Below are 18,737 nucleotides of genomic sequence, written 5' to 3'. Positions count from 1 at the left end.
ATTTACACGAATTTGCCTAGCTAGGAAGTAGGAGGACAAGAAGGTACTAGTCTTTCATTAATTAAGCAACATTGTAATAGGTGGTTGATTAGTCCTTAAATCTTAATGTATGTGCTACATTATTCCCTCGTTAATCATAAGATTAGTGCTTAAATCTTTGAAAAGTAATGTTATGGTAATTAAGGGGTTGTTTGGTTACACAAAGAAAATAGTGGAAGTCAAAAATCATGGGAATTTGAATATGGGTGAGTTGTTTGGTTGACACTAAAAAATAAAAATGAGGAAATTGCAAAGTGGGAATTGTGACTTCCCACAAAACATGGGAAGTTGATCTACTCTACTTTATAAGTAATGTTTTGATCAATTAACAAACAATGCAATGATTGACTAGCTGAGGAAATTATCAAGAAAGATAAAAGCAAGTTCCAGTAAAATAACTTTTGACTATTCTTTGCATGTTTTCTACCTGCATTATTAATGGTTTTAACAAGTACTACGTACTATACATCAGAAAGTTGGATATATCAACCACACAATTTTGGGTACGGTACAAATGAAATTATTGTACTATGTACGTAAATTTTTGAATTATTAGAAGCGTAAAACGAGATATTGTGATATTTATGTTACCTTAGCTTCTAATACTTGTATATACATATCTCTTTCCGTGGATACTAACAACTTACCTTCCACTATTCTAACAAGTTATTAATACTTAATTAGACCTCAAATCCTAATGCACGAACTATATCAATCCTTTGTTAATTAATCATAAGATTAGCACTTAAATGGTAGTGTAAGTATATCATGAAATGCTAAACCCACTCTTTTTAATTGAAGTAAAGTTAAAAATAAAAATGCTATGATTAACATGTGCTGAGAAAAATATCAAGATTCAAGAAAGGTAGAAACAAATTCCAAGAAAATAACGTTTAACTACTCTACGTACATTTTATTGAATGTGTTGTCGTGTATGGATCAGTAAACATCAACCACACAACTTTTTTTTTTATAGAAAACCAGCTTGCTGCTCATTCATTTTTTTACTTGCCAAACACTATTGCTACTACTCCTTTCACTCTTCTTCATTCTATCTCTTACAAATTTACAACACCAAACAATGCTGGAGTTTGCAGGTTTAGCTCTCTCTGCTGTTCAAACTCTTTTAGCAGCCCTGCAATGTCCGCAACTCGGTAATATCCGCTCAATCGTCGAATACAAATCCCAACTTGATGACCTCCAAGGCACTGTCGAAACCCTCCAGTCTGTGCTCCGGGATGCTGCTGAGATCAAGGAGGAGCCCTTCACCCATCAAGAAAAGGATCAAATCGAAAAGATTAAGGATGCTGTCTATGAAGCTGATGATCTGTTCGATAAGATTGTCACTGTTGCGCAGCAGAAGCAACTTCTGAAGGATGATGGTAGTGTCTCTGAAAAAATTCGGAGCTTCTTTTCGCTTTCCAGCAACCCACTTCTAGTTTCTAAGGAAATGAGTCACCAGGTTAAGAAGATCAAGAAGAAGTTGGATGCTATTGCTACCAACAAGCAGTTTAGCTTTAAGCATGATTCTCAGCCTATCAGGAACAGAAGGCCTGATACCTGTTCTTATGTGAATCAAGTCCATATCGTTGGAAGAAAAAAAAACTTGGAGAAGATCGTTGGAATGTTGCTTCAACCTTCTGATGATCAACGTCACAACGTGTCCTTCCTTTCTGTTGTGGGTCTTGGAGGGTTGGGAAAAACCGCTCTTGCTCAGCTTGTGTTTAACGATCCAAGGGTTACAAGTGCATTTTCATGGAGGAATTGGACTTGTGTTGCTGATCAAGATCAGAAAGAGTTTGATGTAAAACAAGTGCTTTGCAAGATTCTTGAACGCGAAGGTTCCACCTTGGAGCAGGCGCAAAGCCAACTTCGAGAGAAACTAGCAGGCCAGAGATACTTGCTTGTTTTAGATGATGTATGGACTGAGAAGCAATTTCAATGGCGTGAATTGGTAACATACTTGAGTGGAGGTCAAAAGGGAAGCTGGATCGTGGTGACTACACGCTCACATAAAACTGCAGAAATTGTAGGTGGTCAAGTGCATAAGCTACAAGGCTTATCCAAGGAAAATTCATGGAGCTTGTTTCAACAATCAGCTTTTACATCAAATCCTCCTGACGAGCTGGTCAAGATTGGCAGAAAGATTGTTGACAAATGTGCTGGAGTTCCGCTTGCTATAAAAGTGGTAGGGAGTTTCTTGTATGGTCAAGACAGGGGCAGGTGGAACTTAGTTCAAGAGATGGGATTAGCCAACATAAGGCAGAGCGACAATGACATTCTGCCCATATTGAAGTTGAGCTTTCATCATCTTGAAACTCCGTTGAAGAGTTGCTTCGCTTATTGCGCACTGTTTCCAAAGGATTTTGAAATGGACACAGTGATGTTGAAAAGCCTTTGGATGGCACAAGGCTATGTTGTACCATTGGATGAAGGTCAAAGTATAGAAGATGCTTGTGAGGAATATTTTTCGATTTTGTTGAGAAGATGTTTTTTTCAGGATATCAAGAAAAATCATTATGGTGAGATCACCTCATGTAAGATACATGATCTCATGCATGATATTGCTCTAGATGTCTCGGGGAAGGAAATTTTCTATGCAACAGATACCATTGGAGGCAACCTAGACAAAAAAGTTCGCCATCTATTAGTTGAGAGACTTAAGACTATGAGGGAACGTGGCAATTACTCTTTGTTTGGTAAGTCTTGTATTCGTTCTTATCTTCATATTGATACTTATATTAATAAAGATACCCAGTTTCCGGTGGATGCAATAGTAACAAATTATAGGTTCCTAAGGGCATTGGATTTGAGCTCGTTAGGAATCAAAAGTTTGCCGGACAGCATAGGTGAATTGTTGCATTTGAGGTATTTAGATCTCTCATATAATGGAGAATTGCAAGTGCTTCCCAAGTCATTCACAAAACTGTATAATCTGCAAACCTTAAAGTTATGGGGCTGTGAGAGTTTGAGAAAGTTGCCAAAAGATTTGAGTAGACTAGTTAACATCAGGCTCTTGGATGTAAGCGATTGTCACAGTTTGAGGTATATGCCTAAGGGCATAGGTAAGTTGAGTTGCCTTCATTGGCTAAGTTATTTTAAGGTGGGTGGAGGAGGGAGCAGTTCAAGTTGAAAGGATACATAGGAGTACATAGGAGTAGATGATTCTTCATGGGCAAATTCCAATACAACGACGCCAATGTCTGGGTTGGGAAGCAGTGACAAGGAACTATCATTCTTTCCATCCCTTATTGAAGTTTGGTTATATAATCTGCCAAAGTTGAAAGGATGGAAGAGAGGGGTAGTAGGCCGGGTGGAAGATAACAACCTCCAATCACAGCAATTACTACCATGTTTTTCCAAATTGCAGAAATTGACAATATACAATTGCCCGGAGTTGACAAGTCTTCCGTCATGTCCCGGTTTGGAAGAGCTGTCTTTATTTGAATCCAACCAAGGGCTGCAAATAATGAATAAGAAAAGAGATGAAGTTGCTCCAGCATCCTCCTCCGCATCTACATCCTGTTATGAGATTGTAAATCCCAAATTACAGCGGTTTAAGATAGACAACATGGCATGGCCAAATTCGCTACCGTCGGAGTATTTTCATTGTGTTAAAACCCTGACTCTAAAGAATATCAATGAGGAGGTGGATATGCCCAATTGGATGCACTTCTTGACCGGTCTCCAAAACCTAACAATTGGCAATTGCAGAGAACTGAAATCAATCCCAAAGTGGATGCCCAAACTCACTTCACTCACAACACTTTGCCTTTGGGGCTGTCCAAAAAGCCTGAAGAGAAGATGCAAAAAGGATCCACCTGGAGAGGACTGGCCCTATATTCAACACATCCCTGACATTCAACTTACGGGTTCGTCTATTTCTTCCCCGTTGTCTTTTTTAATTAACTTGGTCAACGCTTTGCTACCTTCCTCCCTGGATTTATCTAATTTAGTCAAGTCTATGTATGTCGTGTATGCATCTTCTTCAATCCCTTAATTTCAAAGTGTAATGTAACCCTGAATTTTTCCCTATTTTAAAATTTTTTTGAATTTGAATTACAATTTTGAAATTGTCAAGTGATTTTTATAAACCTCAATTAGATATCTTTAATCTTGCTTGATTATTTAAAATTTAGCTTTACATTTATTTAAATTTGAATGCGTTTTTATTACCTCATATTATCTTACTTGATTGTTCAATGATTTTAACTTTCCAAATAATAATTATAAAAAAAAAGGTTTTGTGACATTTCATCCGCTTGTTCCAATGATTTCAACTCTAATAGTTGCCCATAAATGACCATATATTCGATTGAATGTGTAAAATATGTTCAGGGACTACCAAACACATGACCATTCCTGCAACGAAGTGCAAACCCTTAATACATGATTAGACCCTTTTTTTTTATTTAGATGTGCCCCATCTTCCCTGTAATCCTACAAAGTATATTCTCTGATTTGATGTAATTCTTCTCGTTCCAAAATTAAAGGCTGATTAAATTTCAGTGAAGAATTCAGATGATCGATGATAAACACTTGGCTAGGAGTATTCAATGCTCTAATGATTACCTGATAATCCACTGAGTGGAGTTCTGTCATTTTAATTATCTTGAAATTATATAGTTTAATGTCTCTTGATTCTCTAGCTGTTTTTGATATGTATATCAAGAACATTTCTTCAACTTCTCAATATCTGTAATGCATGACTATTGCAGGACTTTCCGAGTAATGATAAATCAAAGAGTACATCTGTACATACAAAGTACTTCAAATTGTTGTACATTCAGGAATCTAGCCTTGTAGTTTCAGATGAACAGAATACTATTCAGGTGAGCACTTCTACTACACTATATAAATCTATACGCAGTTGGAACAGAACTCGAGACAGAAATGCAATTTAAAGGGACTAATACTGTAGTACAGTAGTAATGATAAGCGAACCTGACCTGCAGATGGTTCTATCTAGTGTTTAGAAATTCTGTATGAGTTGGTGCAAATGTACTTGAGCAGAATAATTAAGATAGACCTTCTGTGGAAGATTAAGGCAAGATAATTAAGATAATTTGTCTGTTTAATGGCGATTAACTTACTGTATTAATCCAAGTTCTCAACAATATAAACAACTGAACACAATACTTGTATATCGGGCATGCTATTCTTTGTCCTGTAATTTATTTACGAGTGATTACTTAATTCTTCCTCATTATGTGATTGTTATTCTGTTTATTTGAGGCTCTTGAACTCAGAACTCGTGTATTAATTTGTCTGCTAATTGTGATGCAGATTGAATTCCTGAACTTGGCAGAGGTTGCCTACTCAACCTGATGACTGATGGTGCTCCTCAAACTTTTGAGCTAGCACAAGTTGTTCGTATTTTTTGACATCGATCTATTGTGAAGCCATTGCTCTAATAATGAGCACTGCTGGAATTCCTTTCTCCTGATGGTGCTCATGGATGCAGGCCATTATCCTCATGAGAAGTGTCCAGACTCAATACACTTAACCTTGAATGAGCAGTGATAAGTGACAGAACGATGAGCTGCTCTCCTGCAGCTTAGGATGATCCTGCTCGTAACAAACACTTGCATATATTATGTGTTATTGAATTCCAACTTGTGTAGAAAATTGCTCTTTGTTGTAATGCTCATGAAGTTGAATTTGAAAGAACTGCTCCAAAATGAAATTGACCATGATTAGTTTGCCGTCCAAAATGTCTGCAAAAGTGTATGTTTCAATTCAACATTGACTCTTTGTCTTCACTTTTATGATGGTCCACTCACATGATCAAAGTCACATACACACTCAGATCACACCATTCTTTTACTAGTACAACTTAAAATGATGAATCACCTACTTTTCCTAAAAACAATTGAGTCACCTACTACAGAATTATGATAAAAAAAAATTTATAATTATAGATATTCCCAATTTTATAGCTTTAATCATGATAAGCAATTAATCATTATTATTCCACTAGCATAATTTTATAATTAATTATAAATATTCCCGATTTCACCCTAGTTAGAGCAAGCTCAAATTTCCCCGGCATGCTTGACTACTTTCCACGGTCTTCAAGACAATTTTCAAAACGGCAATATCTTTATTTTCATACTGTACGTAGACACCTAAAAATGTTTCCCCAAAACCAAATTCGATAATGAACAACCTTTCACCAACATTATTGGTCGGGTTGAGTATTTAACCTTATAATAATTATCTTATACGAAGTAATTTTTTTGAATAAAATTATAATTCAATTTATACATCTAAAACATTGGTATTTTATCGAAAAACTATAAACTAACAATTTTATTCAAATAGAATTATATACTAACTTTTTTTTTTATCTTAGGAAGTCTATTTAAATATATCAAACGTGGTGCAACACTTGGCGAAAAGTTAGAACACCAAGTGTCGCTGTCTTAGGACCTAAAAGTTTATTATATTTCCTCAGTTTTCTTTTAGATGCAACACACCCTTACTGCGGTAATTAAGAAAGGTGGGGTTTACATGATATAATAAACTTTAAAATAGGATGAGTGGTTGTTAGAGTGTAATTTAGTGGGCCATGTGCTTTAAATAAGGAATACAGTATAGTTTTTCCTTAAAAGTAACTTTCTTTTTATAGTATGTTGCAAGTATTGTAACATTTCGTTTTTAGGGAAGTGTTGCAAGTAAAAGAGAACGGATGAAGTATAATTTTTACAACAATTATAACTCGTTTTACAATAACTTAAAAAAAGTCTACCATAATGAACTGTAATTTGTACGATAACACTAGCAAAACATCCGATTACGCTACCTATGTGCAATTTTTTTTTTTTTTTTTTTTTTTTGGGGGGGGGGGGGGGGGGGGGGGGAGGGGGGGTTCTTTTCAATTTTGAAGGTCTCTGGCTCTCTGCAATGTGCTCTCTCTTTCTGCTTCTGCAAACCCATACAAGAAATGTACTGGAGGAGTCTTCTGGTTGAATCCAACTATCTGAAATATGCACTCACAAACTACATGATTTCATTGCAATATTATGTTGGTAATTTTTCTAAATTTTTATTTTCCTATCGTGGGGGCTAGTGAATGTTAATGATACTACACGAAACTAGTATCAAAAATCAAATAATATATATCTAGTGTATAAAACAGATTAAATGAATATTATACATACCTTTATACTTGATTCAAAATATAATTTTTTATAACCCGAGCCCAACAAATTGCGTTGTGTCCTTAAGACAATTTTGCTCCCTCTACGATACCCAAGGTTATTAAGCAATTGTCTCCTAGGATACAACGGGTTTCATTTCTTATAAAATGGTATTGTAATTATAAGAAATCAGCGAACAAACTAGATTAGAATAAGGATGATTCTAGCGTAGTTGTCTACTACGGACGACTATGGACGACTATGGTCAACTACAATAACAGACTAAATCTCAACCGTTGATATTTTATATTGATTAATCTTAGCCTTCAAATATTTTTTTAAAAAAAAAATTAAAAAATCAAAGTTACACATCATTTAAGTCATGACAAGTCAGCGCCCAGTCAGTGCCTAGTCAGCAAAGGGTTGTTTGGTTCATTACTTTTAAAGGGTAAATTTTTTTTTTTTTCACGAGTAAATTTTTTTATATGTATACTTATATTTTAGTATTTATCTTAATTTAAACAATCAATTGAAGAATTCCCTTATGATTTATTTTATAATCATTTTGATAGCTTCATACGTAGTTACGTACTCATATTGATAGTTTCAATCTTCTTTAATGGTGCACTCCACACATCTTCAACCTTCAACCTTCATTTTTTTTGTCCAAATCTCATCCTTAAAATACCGAAGTATATATGAGATCAATATTATAAATGTATAATCATATTTATGCATCAGCTTAAATTAATTAATGAGATTAAAATTAATTTAATTATATGTATACATAATTTGGTTAAGAAAATCATGTATTATTGTATGATGTCGTGCTTAATTTTATTATTCATATAATTTTTGAGTAATACGCCATTGTTAAATGTTGGAGCTACAATACCATTGATGAACTTGGGAGTTAGTTAGTTTATGATGAAATAATAATAATAATGATGATGATGATAATAACAACAACAACAATAATAATAATAATAATAATAATAATAATAATAATAATAATAATAATAATAATAATAATAATAATAATAATAATAAAAAAGACTTACGTCTTAAATATAATTTTATTGTGTATGTCTTGACGGTCTTGTAGTCAAAGAATAACAATTAGTCCATTCAAAAAAAAAAAAAAAAAAAAAAAAAAAAAAAAAAAAGGATAACAATTAGTTTCCTTATAGTATGCCTACTGTTACATCATGAACTTATCTTGTTTAAAGGCTGAATTGGTGTTTGTTACTCCGATATTCAAGGAAAATATTCCCTCATCTTTTATTATGTAATTTTGCATTTTGTTTGATTTAGTGGGCATTACTTTGGGAGGGAATATATGACAAAATATTTTTCTATATTTATTGTTTCAATTACGTTAAAAAATAATGATAAAATCTAATGTAATTATGTAAAAAAAAAATCAAATAAATGATATTGTATGAATAAAAAATGGAACAAGACAAAAGTCAATAACTAAAACTCAACTTTTGTTAACAACGTGGTTCTTTAAATCACCATAAACTTAATCTTTATTTGATTAGCTTTACTTGAAATCATCATGAACTTACATCGATCCCTCAGTTTTTACAAACATATAAAAGTGATGATTTTATAATTAATTCAATAATTTGGAATTGTATATAAGTTTTGTTATTATTTTTTCTAGATACATTTAAGATTTTAAGAGATTATTAATTGCAGTTGTTAAAAAAGATATAAATTTCATTGAAACATAAGATGTTTTTTTTTTTTTTTTTTTTTTTTTTTTTTGTGAAAAAAAAAATTTTAAAAAAAAAAAAACATACATAGAAATTTCCTTGAATCATGGTGATATTTTAAACAACATCTATCCTTAACCATCTTAAGGGCCTGTTCATATTTACTGAACTGAACTGATTGGAGCTAAACTGAACTGATTGGAACTGAACTGAACTGAACTGAACTGAATTGAGCTGAAATGAATATTTTATGTGAGAGGGAAATTAAGAGCTGAACTGAACTGAACTGATTGGAACTGAACTGAACTGATTGGAGCTGAACTGAACTGAACTGAAATTAAGTAAATATGAACAGACCCTAAGTTGATGTAAAAAAAAAATCATCTCAAATAAGAAAAAATCATTTGGCCATAAAAAAAAATAAAAAAAAAAAAAAAAAAACCAAAATACGGTTATTTTTAAAAAAAATAAAATAAAAAATAAAAAAAAAAAGCAAAAACATAATAATTAAAACGTGCCAAAAGAAGAAAAAAAAAAAAGAAGTTATTTCCTTAAAACATATATTTTTTAAACTTATTTTATCTTTAATTATCTTTACCAAAAATAATTTGTTAAAATATTACTCACAATTTAACATTTTAAATTGCTAGAATATATTCTAGCTATAAAGCCTATAATCTATAATTATTTGTATTTTTCTTTCGTAAAGTTGTGGTTGTAACTTTGTAGATATTTCCTTGACTAGGAAATTGGAATGAAATACTCACAAAGTTGATTTCCCATCATAACTTTTTTTTTTTTTTTTTTGGCACCAAAATTAATAAAAAAAATATGTACTTATACATGTTACATGTTTATTACAAATACTTTTTTAATTACTAATTTTTTACATATTCAAATACCTATATAAGACCCTCGTTCACTTCACCTTATATTCGTTGAACTGAAATTATTCTTACTAAACTGAAACTATTTTTGCTAATTATAAACTCCTTAATCAGAGTGATTTCCATTGATCAATATTTATAGGGTTACAATGAGAAACCTAATCATATTAGGTAACTATAAGATATGTACAGATATCAAAGATAATCTTATACAAAATATATCCTAAACCTAAGATGAGAATATTCTATGGATATTCTCTATCACACCCCCGCAGTCGGAGAGGGAGAAAATCGGATGCTCAGACTGGATCTGAATCACGCATCAAGCGGTAAGGATAGTATGGTAACCCATGATCAAAAGAGAAGTAATAGACATGTGCCGGTGATGACGATGAGAAGCAACAGCCACGACCTACATAGAGTAGAGATAAGCACTGCTAGGCCGGAGGAGAAGGAGAAGAGCCGCACACAGACTTGGGCTAAGTTGCAGATCCAGAGAAGAAGAAGCTAAGGGATCAAACCATCATCGGGAAGAAGACACTACACTACTACGTGAAATCACAGTTGAATAAAAACAAATAAAATAGCGCAAGAAAAGATTAAATTTCACCGCTTGAAATTAATCTCAAAAGAGAAACCCAGGTAGCAAGAATCAATACTCCACAAAGATTCCAAGTGCTGCAACAATAAGAGGAGCCAACTTGATAGCAAAAGAGATGTGCAAAAGTAGTTGACCTTATTCTGATATACGACCACCAAAACAAAATCTATGTGATTATGTGTAGAAAAACCAATGGGGCAATGTAAGAATCATTGTTGGTCATGAGGAGGTGGAAATAGAGTGCGGCACATGGAGAAGGTTGGCAGATGTGGTTACTGCCAGTAGTGGGAGGCGGTAGTGTATGCGATTGCCACCAATGATGGAGGCGACTTTCGCGGTTGCTATTGTCGGTGGGAGGCGCAAGGTTACATAAAGATTTTAAAAAAAACTTTGAGAAAAGGAAAAAAAAAAATCTATATGTGTGTTTGCGGAAGCATAAAAAATTTGTGTATATCCCGCCGGTGGGTTTAATTTTCCAACCCACCGGCAGGGTGAGAATTTTTATATATGATCCCAAGATCTCACCTAAGCTGTGATACCATGTTAGATACTGTAAACTCCTTAATCAGAGTGATTTCCATTGATCAATATTTATAGGGTTACAATGAGAAACCTAATCATATTAGGTAACTATAAGATATGTACAGATATCAAAGATAATCTTATACAAAATATATCCTAAACCTAAGATGAGAATATTCTATGGATATTCTCTATCACTAATCTTAAATGAGTTTTACTGAACCGAAATTTATTTTATTAAACTGAAATTATTTTTGCTGAACCTAAAATATTTGAACTAAGGGCCTGTTCACATTTACTGAACTGAGCTGAACTGAACTGAACTAAACTGATTAGAGCTGGACTGAACTGAACTGATTGGAGCTGAACTGAACTGAACTGATTGGAGCTGAACTGAACTGAATTGAACGGAGATGAATATTTTATGTGTGAGGGAAATTAAGAGCTGAGCTGAACTGAACTGAACTGATTGGAGCTGAACTGAACTGAACTGAACTGGAATTAAGTAAATGTGAACAGGCCCTAACTCCCTATTATATTTCCTCTTTAAAGTTACAAAACAAATATTATTTTTAAGGAAATTTTAGATTTTAATTAACGCCTCACAAATTAAAAACCCGAAAGTTGTTTTTAACACCCCCATAAAAAAAATTTATTTTAACACCAGACGAATTTGAAAAATTTATTACCACCACTTAACTGTTTCTATTTAGAAATCCGTTTGCTGGGCCCATAAAGCCTCGTGTCGCTTTATTATTGGCCAAACAAAGAAAAAAAAAATTAAAAAATTTTACTGAATATTTTTTTTAAGGTAAAGTGAACCAGACCTAATTACATGTGTTGGGAGTTATTTTAAATAAAATGGAGAACCAGTAAAATTATTTTCGGTTCAATAAAAATAATTTCATTTCAGTATTAATATGTTGAAGAGAACATGGCAAACCTAAACTTTATTTGAGCTTGTTAAATAATAATCTCAAAAAAATAGTAAAAGTGAAACATCAAGTGTTGATTTACATATTTATTGTCCATTAAAAAATGTGTAATAATTAGTTGGGATGATTAATCTATTTATGTTTTATTTGTCCACCTGGTTGACTGTTTAGCTAATCCAGATTTGAGCATCAATTATGGGTGGTTAGATTCCATTTCCCTCCCGATTGTTATTGCAAGGGGTCGAACACGCTGTCATCCTTACCAAGTGTAGTCCCAATCACCATTACACTAACATTAAATTGGTTAATTTCTTAATTAAAATTGCCTAATTTGATTGTAATAACTTCAAATATTGTTTATTGGGATTCTATTATACTTAATTGAGACTACCTAATTAAGCTAATTTTATTGTAATAACATTTAAATATTCAGTTTAATTCAGTTCAGCTCCAATCAGTTCAGTTCAATTCAGCTCAGGTTAGTAAATGTAAACAAGCCCTTAGTTTAGTTCAATTCAGTTCAGTTCAGTTCAGCTCCAATCGATTCAGTCCAGTCTAGTCCAACTCTGTTTAGTTAATGTGAAAAGGCCCTAATTAACCTTTTAGTAAGTAACCCCGGGCTGTTTAAGTTATATATATTTTTAATTAAGTTTAACAGATGAAAAAGAATATTTTATTATACTTCATATGTTTATGTAATGTGTATTAATTAGTTCAACTTTATTTAATTATGGTGGAAAGGTAATAAATACTTCATTATCTTACTTAAGTTTCCAAGTTACGGAATGCATAAAGACTTAAAAAAAGAGTTTAACATTATATATATAATATATTTATTTTAATCTATACTTTATTATATATTTAAAATCGTTCCAAGCTAAAACAGAATATATGTCATGTGTCAATTTTTTAAGCACAATAAACATGACATGTCATCAATATGTGCCACGTGTCACACCTTTAAACACTAGGATGACATGTTTTGTTTTTTTTTGACATGTTATCTCCACAACATGTATTAGATTAGACAACTATAAATGCTTAAAGCAAGACTTGAACTCAAGAGTGCTAAAGACGAAAGTAATTATCTAAAATAACTTTATACTTTTGTATTTTGTAAAAAAAATAATTGAACCAATTTGTTTTAGGTATGCCCAAATATAACTTAGGTATGCCTAAAACATGTTATATATGCACTGTGAGCTATGCTTTAATCAAGTCAAAATCAAATTTTGGGTACGCCCAAAATTAAATTGAGGATATCTAAAAGCGAATTTATGAATGTGTGCTCTATAGGGGTTGAGAGTTTTTTTCTACACAAGAGTAATCCTCTGCCGGGAGCAATAATAGAACTACTAATCGAATTTGCTAGGATTTTTGTCTCTATGAATTTTGATAATTGACCATCCTTCGATTAAAGGCAAAATGATTTTTAGCGTTTTATTTTGGGACTACCTAGTAGTCGTTTGGGATCGCCTAGTTGTGTTCAAAATTGTCCCGTACAATGTACATTCAAGTTTATGTTTTAACCATGTCTTATCTTTCAATCATCCCAATTGACTAATAAGATTCGAATTTTAGGTATACCAAAAATTAAATTGATGATACCAAAAACATTACATATTATATAACGATGTTTAATGATTTAATTAGATAGCGATTATCATAATTTAGGGATACACAAAAATAAACGTGGTACTTGAATGCACATATATAGTACATAACAAAGAAAACAACTAGGCGGTCCTAAACAACTATTAGCTAGTCCCAAAATAAAACGCTCAAGAAAATCAATTTACCTTTAATTGAAGGATTATTATTGATATTCACACACAACAGAATCCTAGCAATTTCAATATAGTAATACAAGCTAAGAACACACACATTGCGTATGTGTGCAATATAAGAAACCTCCACTTTACTCTAATAAGAATAGTTTAAAAAAAAAACTTCACTTTTTTTAAATAAAAAATAATGATAAATGTAGTTAAGTGGGTGTAAATTTAAAAACGGTTGATAAAAAAATATTTGTAAAAAAAGTTATAAAACAAACTTAAACTTATAATAATTTTATTTGATGAAGTTAGACGATTATTTTTATTCACTAATTAAAAAAGAAAGTTAAAAAAGAAAGTTTAGAGGGTTTTTTTTAAAAAAAATTATAAGAAAAAGATTGAAAGGGTAATTAGGGAAATTGAAATTTCCCAAAACACCCTATGACTTTATATATAAGATTATTTGCAACCGATTAATCTATCTTACGTAGAACAAAACTCACTACCCATTGAGCATACATACATAAATTTTGCTTTTAGATATGCCTTATTTTATTTTGGGCGTACCCAAAACTTGATTTTATTAGTCAATCAAAAGGGTTGACAAAAGTTAAGACTTGATTCAAACATATATGTATAGCAATATATAGATCACAACGAAGGATAAACTATTTACCATTTTGGATTACCTAAGTTATATGTGGGCATACCTAAAACAAATTAAAGTAGTTCAATTATATTTTAAAAAATACCAAAGTATAAGGTTAATATAAATAGTAAATGTTAAAATATAAATTTTTTTTTTAAAATAGTAAATGTTAATATAAAATATAATTTTTTTTTTTTAAAAAAAAAAAGAGCAAAGGGAGTACCTAATTTGATTGTAATAATTTTCAAATATTCTTTATTAGGACTCTATAATACTTAGTTAGGAATGCCTAATTTGATTGTGATAACCTTCAAATATTTATATTAGGACTCTACAATACTCAGTTGAGAATTCCTAATTTGATTGTAATAACTTTCAAATATCCTTTATTGGGACTCTATAATACTTTATTGGGATTGCCTAGCTCGATTGTAATTAATTCAATTATTTTTTATTGGGACTCTATAATACTTTATTGGGATTGCCTAGCTCGATTGTAATTAATTCAATTATTTTTTATTGGGACTCTATAATACTTTATTGAGACTGCTTAATTTTATAAAGTGTAATAAACATCAAATATTATTGATTGAGACTAAACATTACTTAATGGAACTAACTAATTTGATTATTACTGTATAATATAAAACATCAATATAGTTCTGATAAAGGTTAACCAAATGTAAATTACAATTGAAATAAGTTTTAATAAGTTCTAGTAATAAGTTGATTAAAGTAAGTTCAGATAAGATGATAAGTTCAAGTAAATGAAAAGTAGGTGAATAGAACACTTTAAACATTTTTTTAAACATTTTACTTTGCATTATTTTTGCTCAGTACATGTTAATGTAATAACCAAATAATCATCACATTAAAGAAGAAACTAAGAATAAATGTTTAGTGTTATACAATTATAATTCAATAAATCACGTACACAATGTACACGTCAATTATATAAGAAAATAATTATACTAATTTCTATTAAATTTTCTGTTATTAAATATTAGTATAAATCAGAAAATTTGTACGTAAACTGTCAAAATTAAAAATTTATGTATTTATAATTCTGTATATGTTATAACTACTATATACCACTAAGGGCCTGTTCACTTCAGCTTAATTTCAATATAGTTCAGTTTTGTTCAACTCCAATCAATTCAGTTCAGCTCCTAATTAGTTCAATTTAGGGCCTGTTCTCTTATGTTAAAATTCAGTTCAGTTAATTTCAGTTCAGTTCAGCTCCTAATTTCCTTCTCTTATAAAATATTCAGTTCAGTTCAGTTCAGTTCTTCAGTTCAGTTCATTTTAGTTCAGTTTAGCTCAATTCAATTCAGTTCAGCTCAATTCAGTTCAGTTCAGTTCAGCTGAGCTCAGTCCATGAGATCAGAGCCTTAGTTCAGCTCCTAATTTCCTTCTTTCATAATATATTCATTTCAGCTCTATTCAGTTCAATTCAATTCAGTTCATCTACAATCAGTTTAGTTCAACTCAGTAAATGTGAACAGGCCCTAAAGCATCATAATGCAAAGTACCACTATTAAAGTTAATTTAATTTAATTTTTTTTTTTTTTTGTATTTTATAACTATTAAACTTTAGCTAAGATGGTGTATTGTTATTAATCTTTATTTTACAAAAAATGGTGTATTGTTTATTGATTTTATCAGAGGATCTTGGTTCAAATCTTATTTCCCACAATATATTTATGCCACTAATGTAATTTTGCAACTTTAAAAACTTCTATTTTTCATTGAATTAATTTCAATTATATTGCCTTTTGAATTAATTCATTTATTTTTAATAAATTTTCATTGATATTTTAAAATTGAATTGAAAGCCAATTTATAATTTATAAGTTCATAATTACAATAATTATACAAATGCAACCACTATAACAAGATTGGACATATTTTTATTGAATTTCATGCTAAATTAATAACCATAACCTTTACATATGATGACCATTAGATAATCTATGTACTCAGTATATATATATATAGTTGAAATCAGTTCAATGAGAAGGTTGAGACGGATTAATATATAAAGTGCAATTTTTTTTTTACCAAATATGTAAATTGTTTCCATTTTTAAGTGAATATGCAAATTGAATTTTGGAGTTAGTAAAAAAAAATAGTAAGAAAATAATATAAATTAACTACCCAACTAATATTTTTTTAAAATAAAAAACTACTTAGATTTAAAATAAATTAAATAATTGAAAACAAGAAACAACGTATACTTTATTTTTTTAAATTAAAAAAAAAAGTTAGTGAGATAAAAAACTGCCCCCAAAAAATAGTTGGTGAGATAAAAAACTGCCCCCCAAAAAAAAAGATAAAAAAAAAATTGAACAAATGTATTAAACTGGATAATTTCTTCAAAAAAAAAAAAACTTTAGCTGAATAAATTTTATTAAATTTTGCTGTACAAAAAACGTAATTAAATTTGAATTAATAATTTTTTTTTTTTGAAACCTGAATTAATAATTTTTTTTGTATTACTTTAATTGAAAAAAAAAATTAGGAAAATATATATTTTTGTGGAAAAGATATTTTTTGGTTTCAAAAAAAAAGGAAAGATAATTTTGTATGTAAATCGGTTAAATTTAGTTATTAATTACATTTTGAAAAAGATTTTTTTTTTTAATCTTCCCTTAAATAACGCTTCCTCCTAATATATAGGTTTCTTTATTTTTTTTCTGTTTTTTTTTTTTTTTTTTGGGGGGGGGGACATATATCTTTATTTCAAAAAAAAAAAAAAAAGAAAAAAAAAAACAGATTACGTTTTTTTTTTTTAAAAAAAAAAACACTTCTTTTTAATTTCAGTTTTTTTTATCTTATCAAAAAAATGAATATTTTTTTTTTGTAATTAAAAGAATAAATCAACTTTATTATTGTTTATTAATATAATTATAACAACTAAATTTAATATAATATCTTTATTTAAAAAAACACCCCATAATCAATACAGTATAATATTTGTTTCCCAAAAGACACACCTAATAAAGGTTTTTTTTTAAAAAAAAAAAATTATCTAATATTATTCATCTTCAACCTACTGTTATCTTCAACCTTTAGTCATCTTTGACCTTAATATTTAACAATGGTGGGTTGCTATTTAAAAACAAAAAAAAAAAAAAAAAAAAAAAAAAAACAATTGCGGATGAATCATGAAATCATATCAAAATGAAGCACAATATAATTTTGACTAATATTGAAATAAATATTATTCAAAATGAAGTTAAACTAAATATAAGAATTTAATTAATTTGAACTAGAAGAATGAATGTTGTAGGTTGAATCTGAAGGTTTTAGATGATATAGGTTGGAGATGAATATTTATTATTTGGAAGTTTTTTTATTCATTTTTTTAAAAAAAAAATAATAAATAAATAAACATTTGAATAAAAAAGAGTTAACCAAACAAGATTTAGTGACTAGATTGTGAAAAAAACGAATTGATGACTAGATTTGATGACTGTTTATTTGAGGTGTCAAAATGGACGCCTAAGATTAGTCAATTAATAAATAAACGGTTGAGATTTAATCTCTTATTGTAATCGTCCATAGTCGTCTATAGTCGTCCGTAGTCGACAACTACGGTAGAATTTTTATTAGAATAACCGCAACTATATGCATGTATATCTTGAGAGAATAAATAAAAATAATATTTTGTATTCATAAATGAGAACAACCAACAACTATTTATAGACTATTTATAGACAAAGAAACATAGATGAAAAGACACAATTATCCATCATAACTAATGAATAGTAAATAATGAAATAATGCAATTATCCATATTTACAATTACCAATGAAGAGTTACAATTATCCAAACATACAATTTGTCATACAACACTATTCTTCATAATTCTTCATTAATACATAAATATCCAACAGTGAATAATGGCTACCAACTACTACTCCGTAGCTTTTTGAAAAGATAGGAATACATATAGGATATAGCGCACTTTGTGCAAAAAGCTAGTAAAACGTGTTATAAAGAAAACCTTTAACACGGAGTATTCAGACTAATTTCCAATCCCAATCATTCATTACGAGCTTTATACTGGTATTAGCATGCCCACTAACCATCATTAATTAAAAGAATCTAGCTTTATTAGTCTTTGTTAATAATATGCTTGTTTTTAAAAATATTTTTTAAAAGTGTTACTGTATATATCTTTTTAGCACAGTATAAGAAGAAGTATCACTCTCTTGATAAGATACAACACATTCTCCTACATTTTCTCACACAAACACAGTACCCACCTCTCCTTGCCAGCCTTTTTTCCAATCTCTGTGACCAATATTATGGATATTGCAGGAACAACTCTTACTGCTGTTCAAACTCTGTTAACGGCGCTGCAATGTCCGGAGCTGAAAGAGATCCTCTCAATAGTTAACTACAAGTCCCAATTAGATGACCTTCAATGCACTGTCAAAACCATCGATTCCATGCTCCGT

General features: G+C 30.4%; 1 protein-coding gene and 1 long non-coding RNA gene across 2 annotated transcripts; both read left to right on the top strand.

Moving 5' to 3' along the window:
* Positions 1-1,120: 1,120 nt before the first annotated feature.
* On the top strand, positions 1,121-3,011 carry LOC145607587 (disease resistance protein RGA2-like). The gene is made up of 2 exons (XM_081663191.1): positions 1,121-2,907; positions 2,990-3,011. Exons 1-2 carry the CDS (start codon positions 1,121-1,123, stop codon positions 3,009-3,011), a joined length of 1,809 nt encoding a protein of 602 aa, XP_081519317.1.
* A 31-nt stretch (positions 3,012-3,042) lies between these two features.
* Positions 3,043-5,744, top strand: LOC145608788 (uncharacterized). Its single transcript, XR_014105895.1, has 3 exons — positions 3,043-3,911; positions 4,758-4,871; positions 5,326-5,744. It is a non-coding gene; the product is annotated as an uncharacterized LOC145608788 (long non-coding RNA).
* Positions 5,745-18,737: the final 12,993 nt, after the last annotated feature.

Source organism: Chenopodium album, chromosome 23, assembly GCF_948465745.1.
Source record: "Chenopodium album chromosome 23, dcCheAlbu1.1, whole genome shotgun sequence".
In the NCBI taxonomy this organism is placed as follows: Eukaryota; Viridiplantae; Streptophyta; class Magnoliopsida; order Caryophyllales; family Amaranthaceae; genus Chenopodium; species Chenopodium album.
Note: the sequence above shows the minus strand (reverse complement) of the source record. Positions and strands in the feature narration are given on the sequence as shown.

What these genes read in the sequence shown, in the direction of transcription:
- LOC145607587 (XM_081663191.1), top strand. Translation starts at nt 1,121, where the DNA reads ATGCTGGAGTTTGCAGGTTTAGCTCTCTCTGCTGTTCAAACTCTTTTA. An exon ending in GGTGAATTGTTGCATTTGAG is followed by an intron (nt 2,908 to 2,989) that starts GTATTTAGATCT and finishes CAAACCTTAAAG; the next exon opens with TTATGGGGCTGTGAGAGTTT.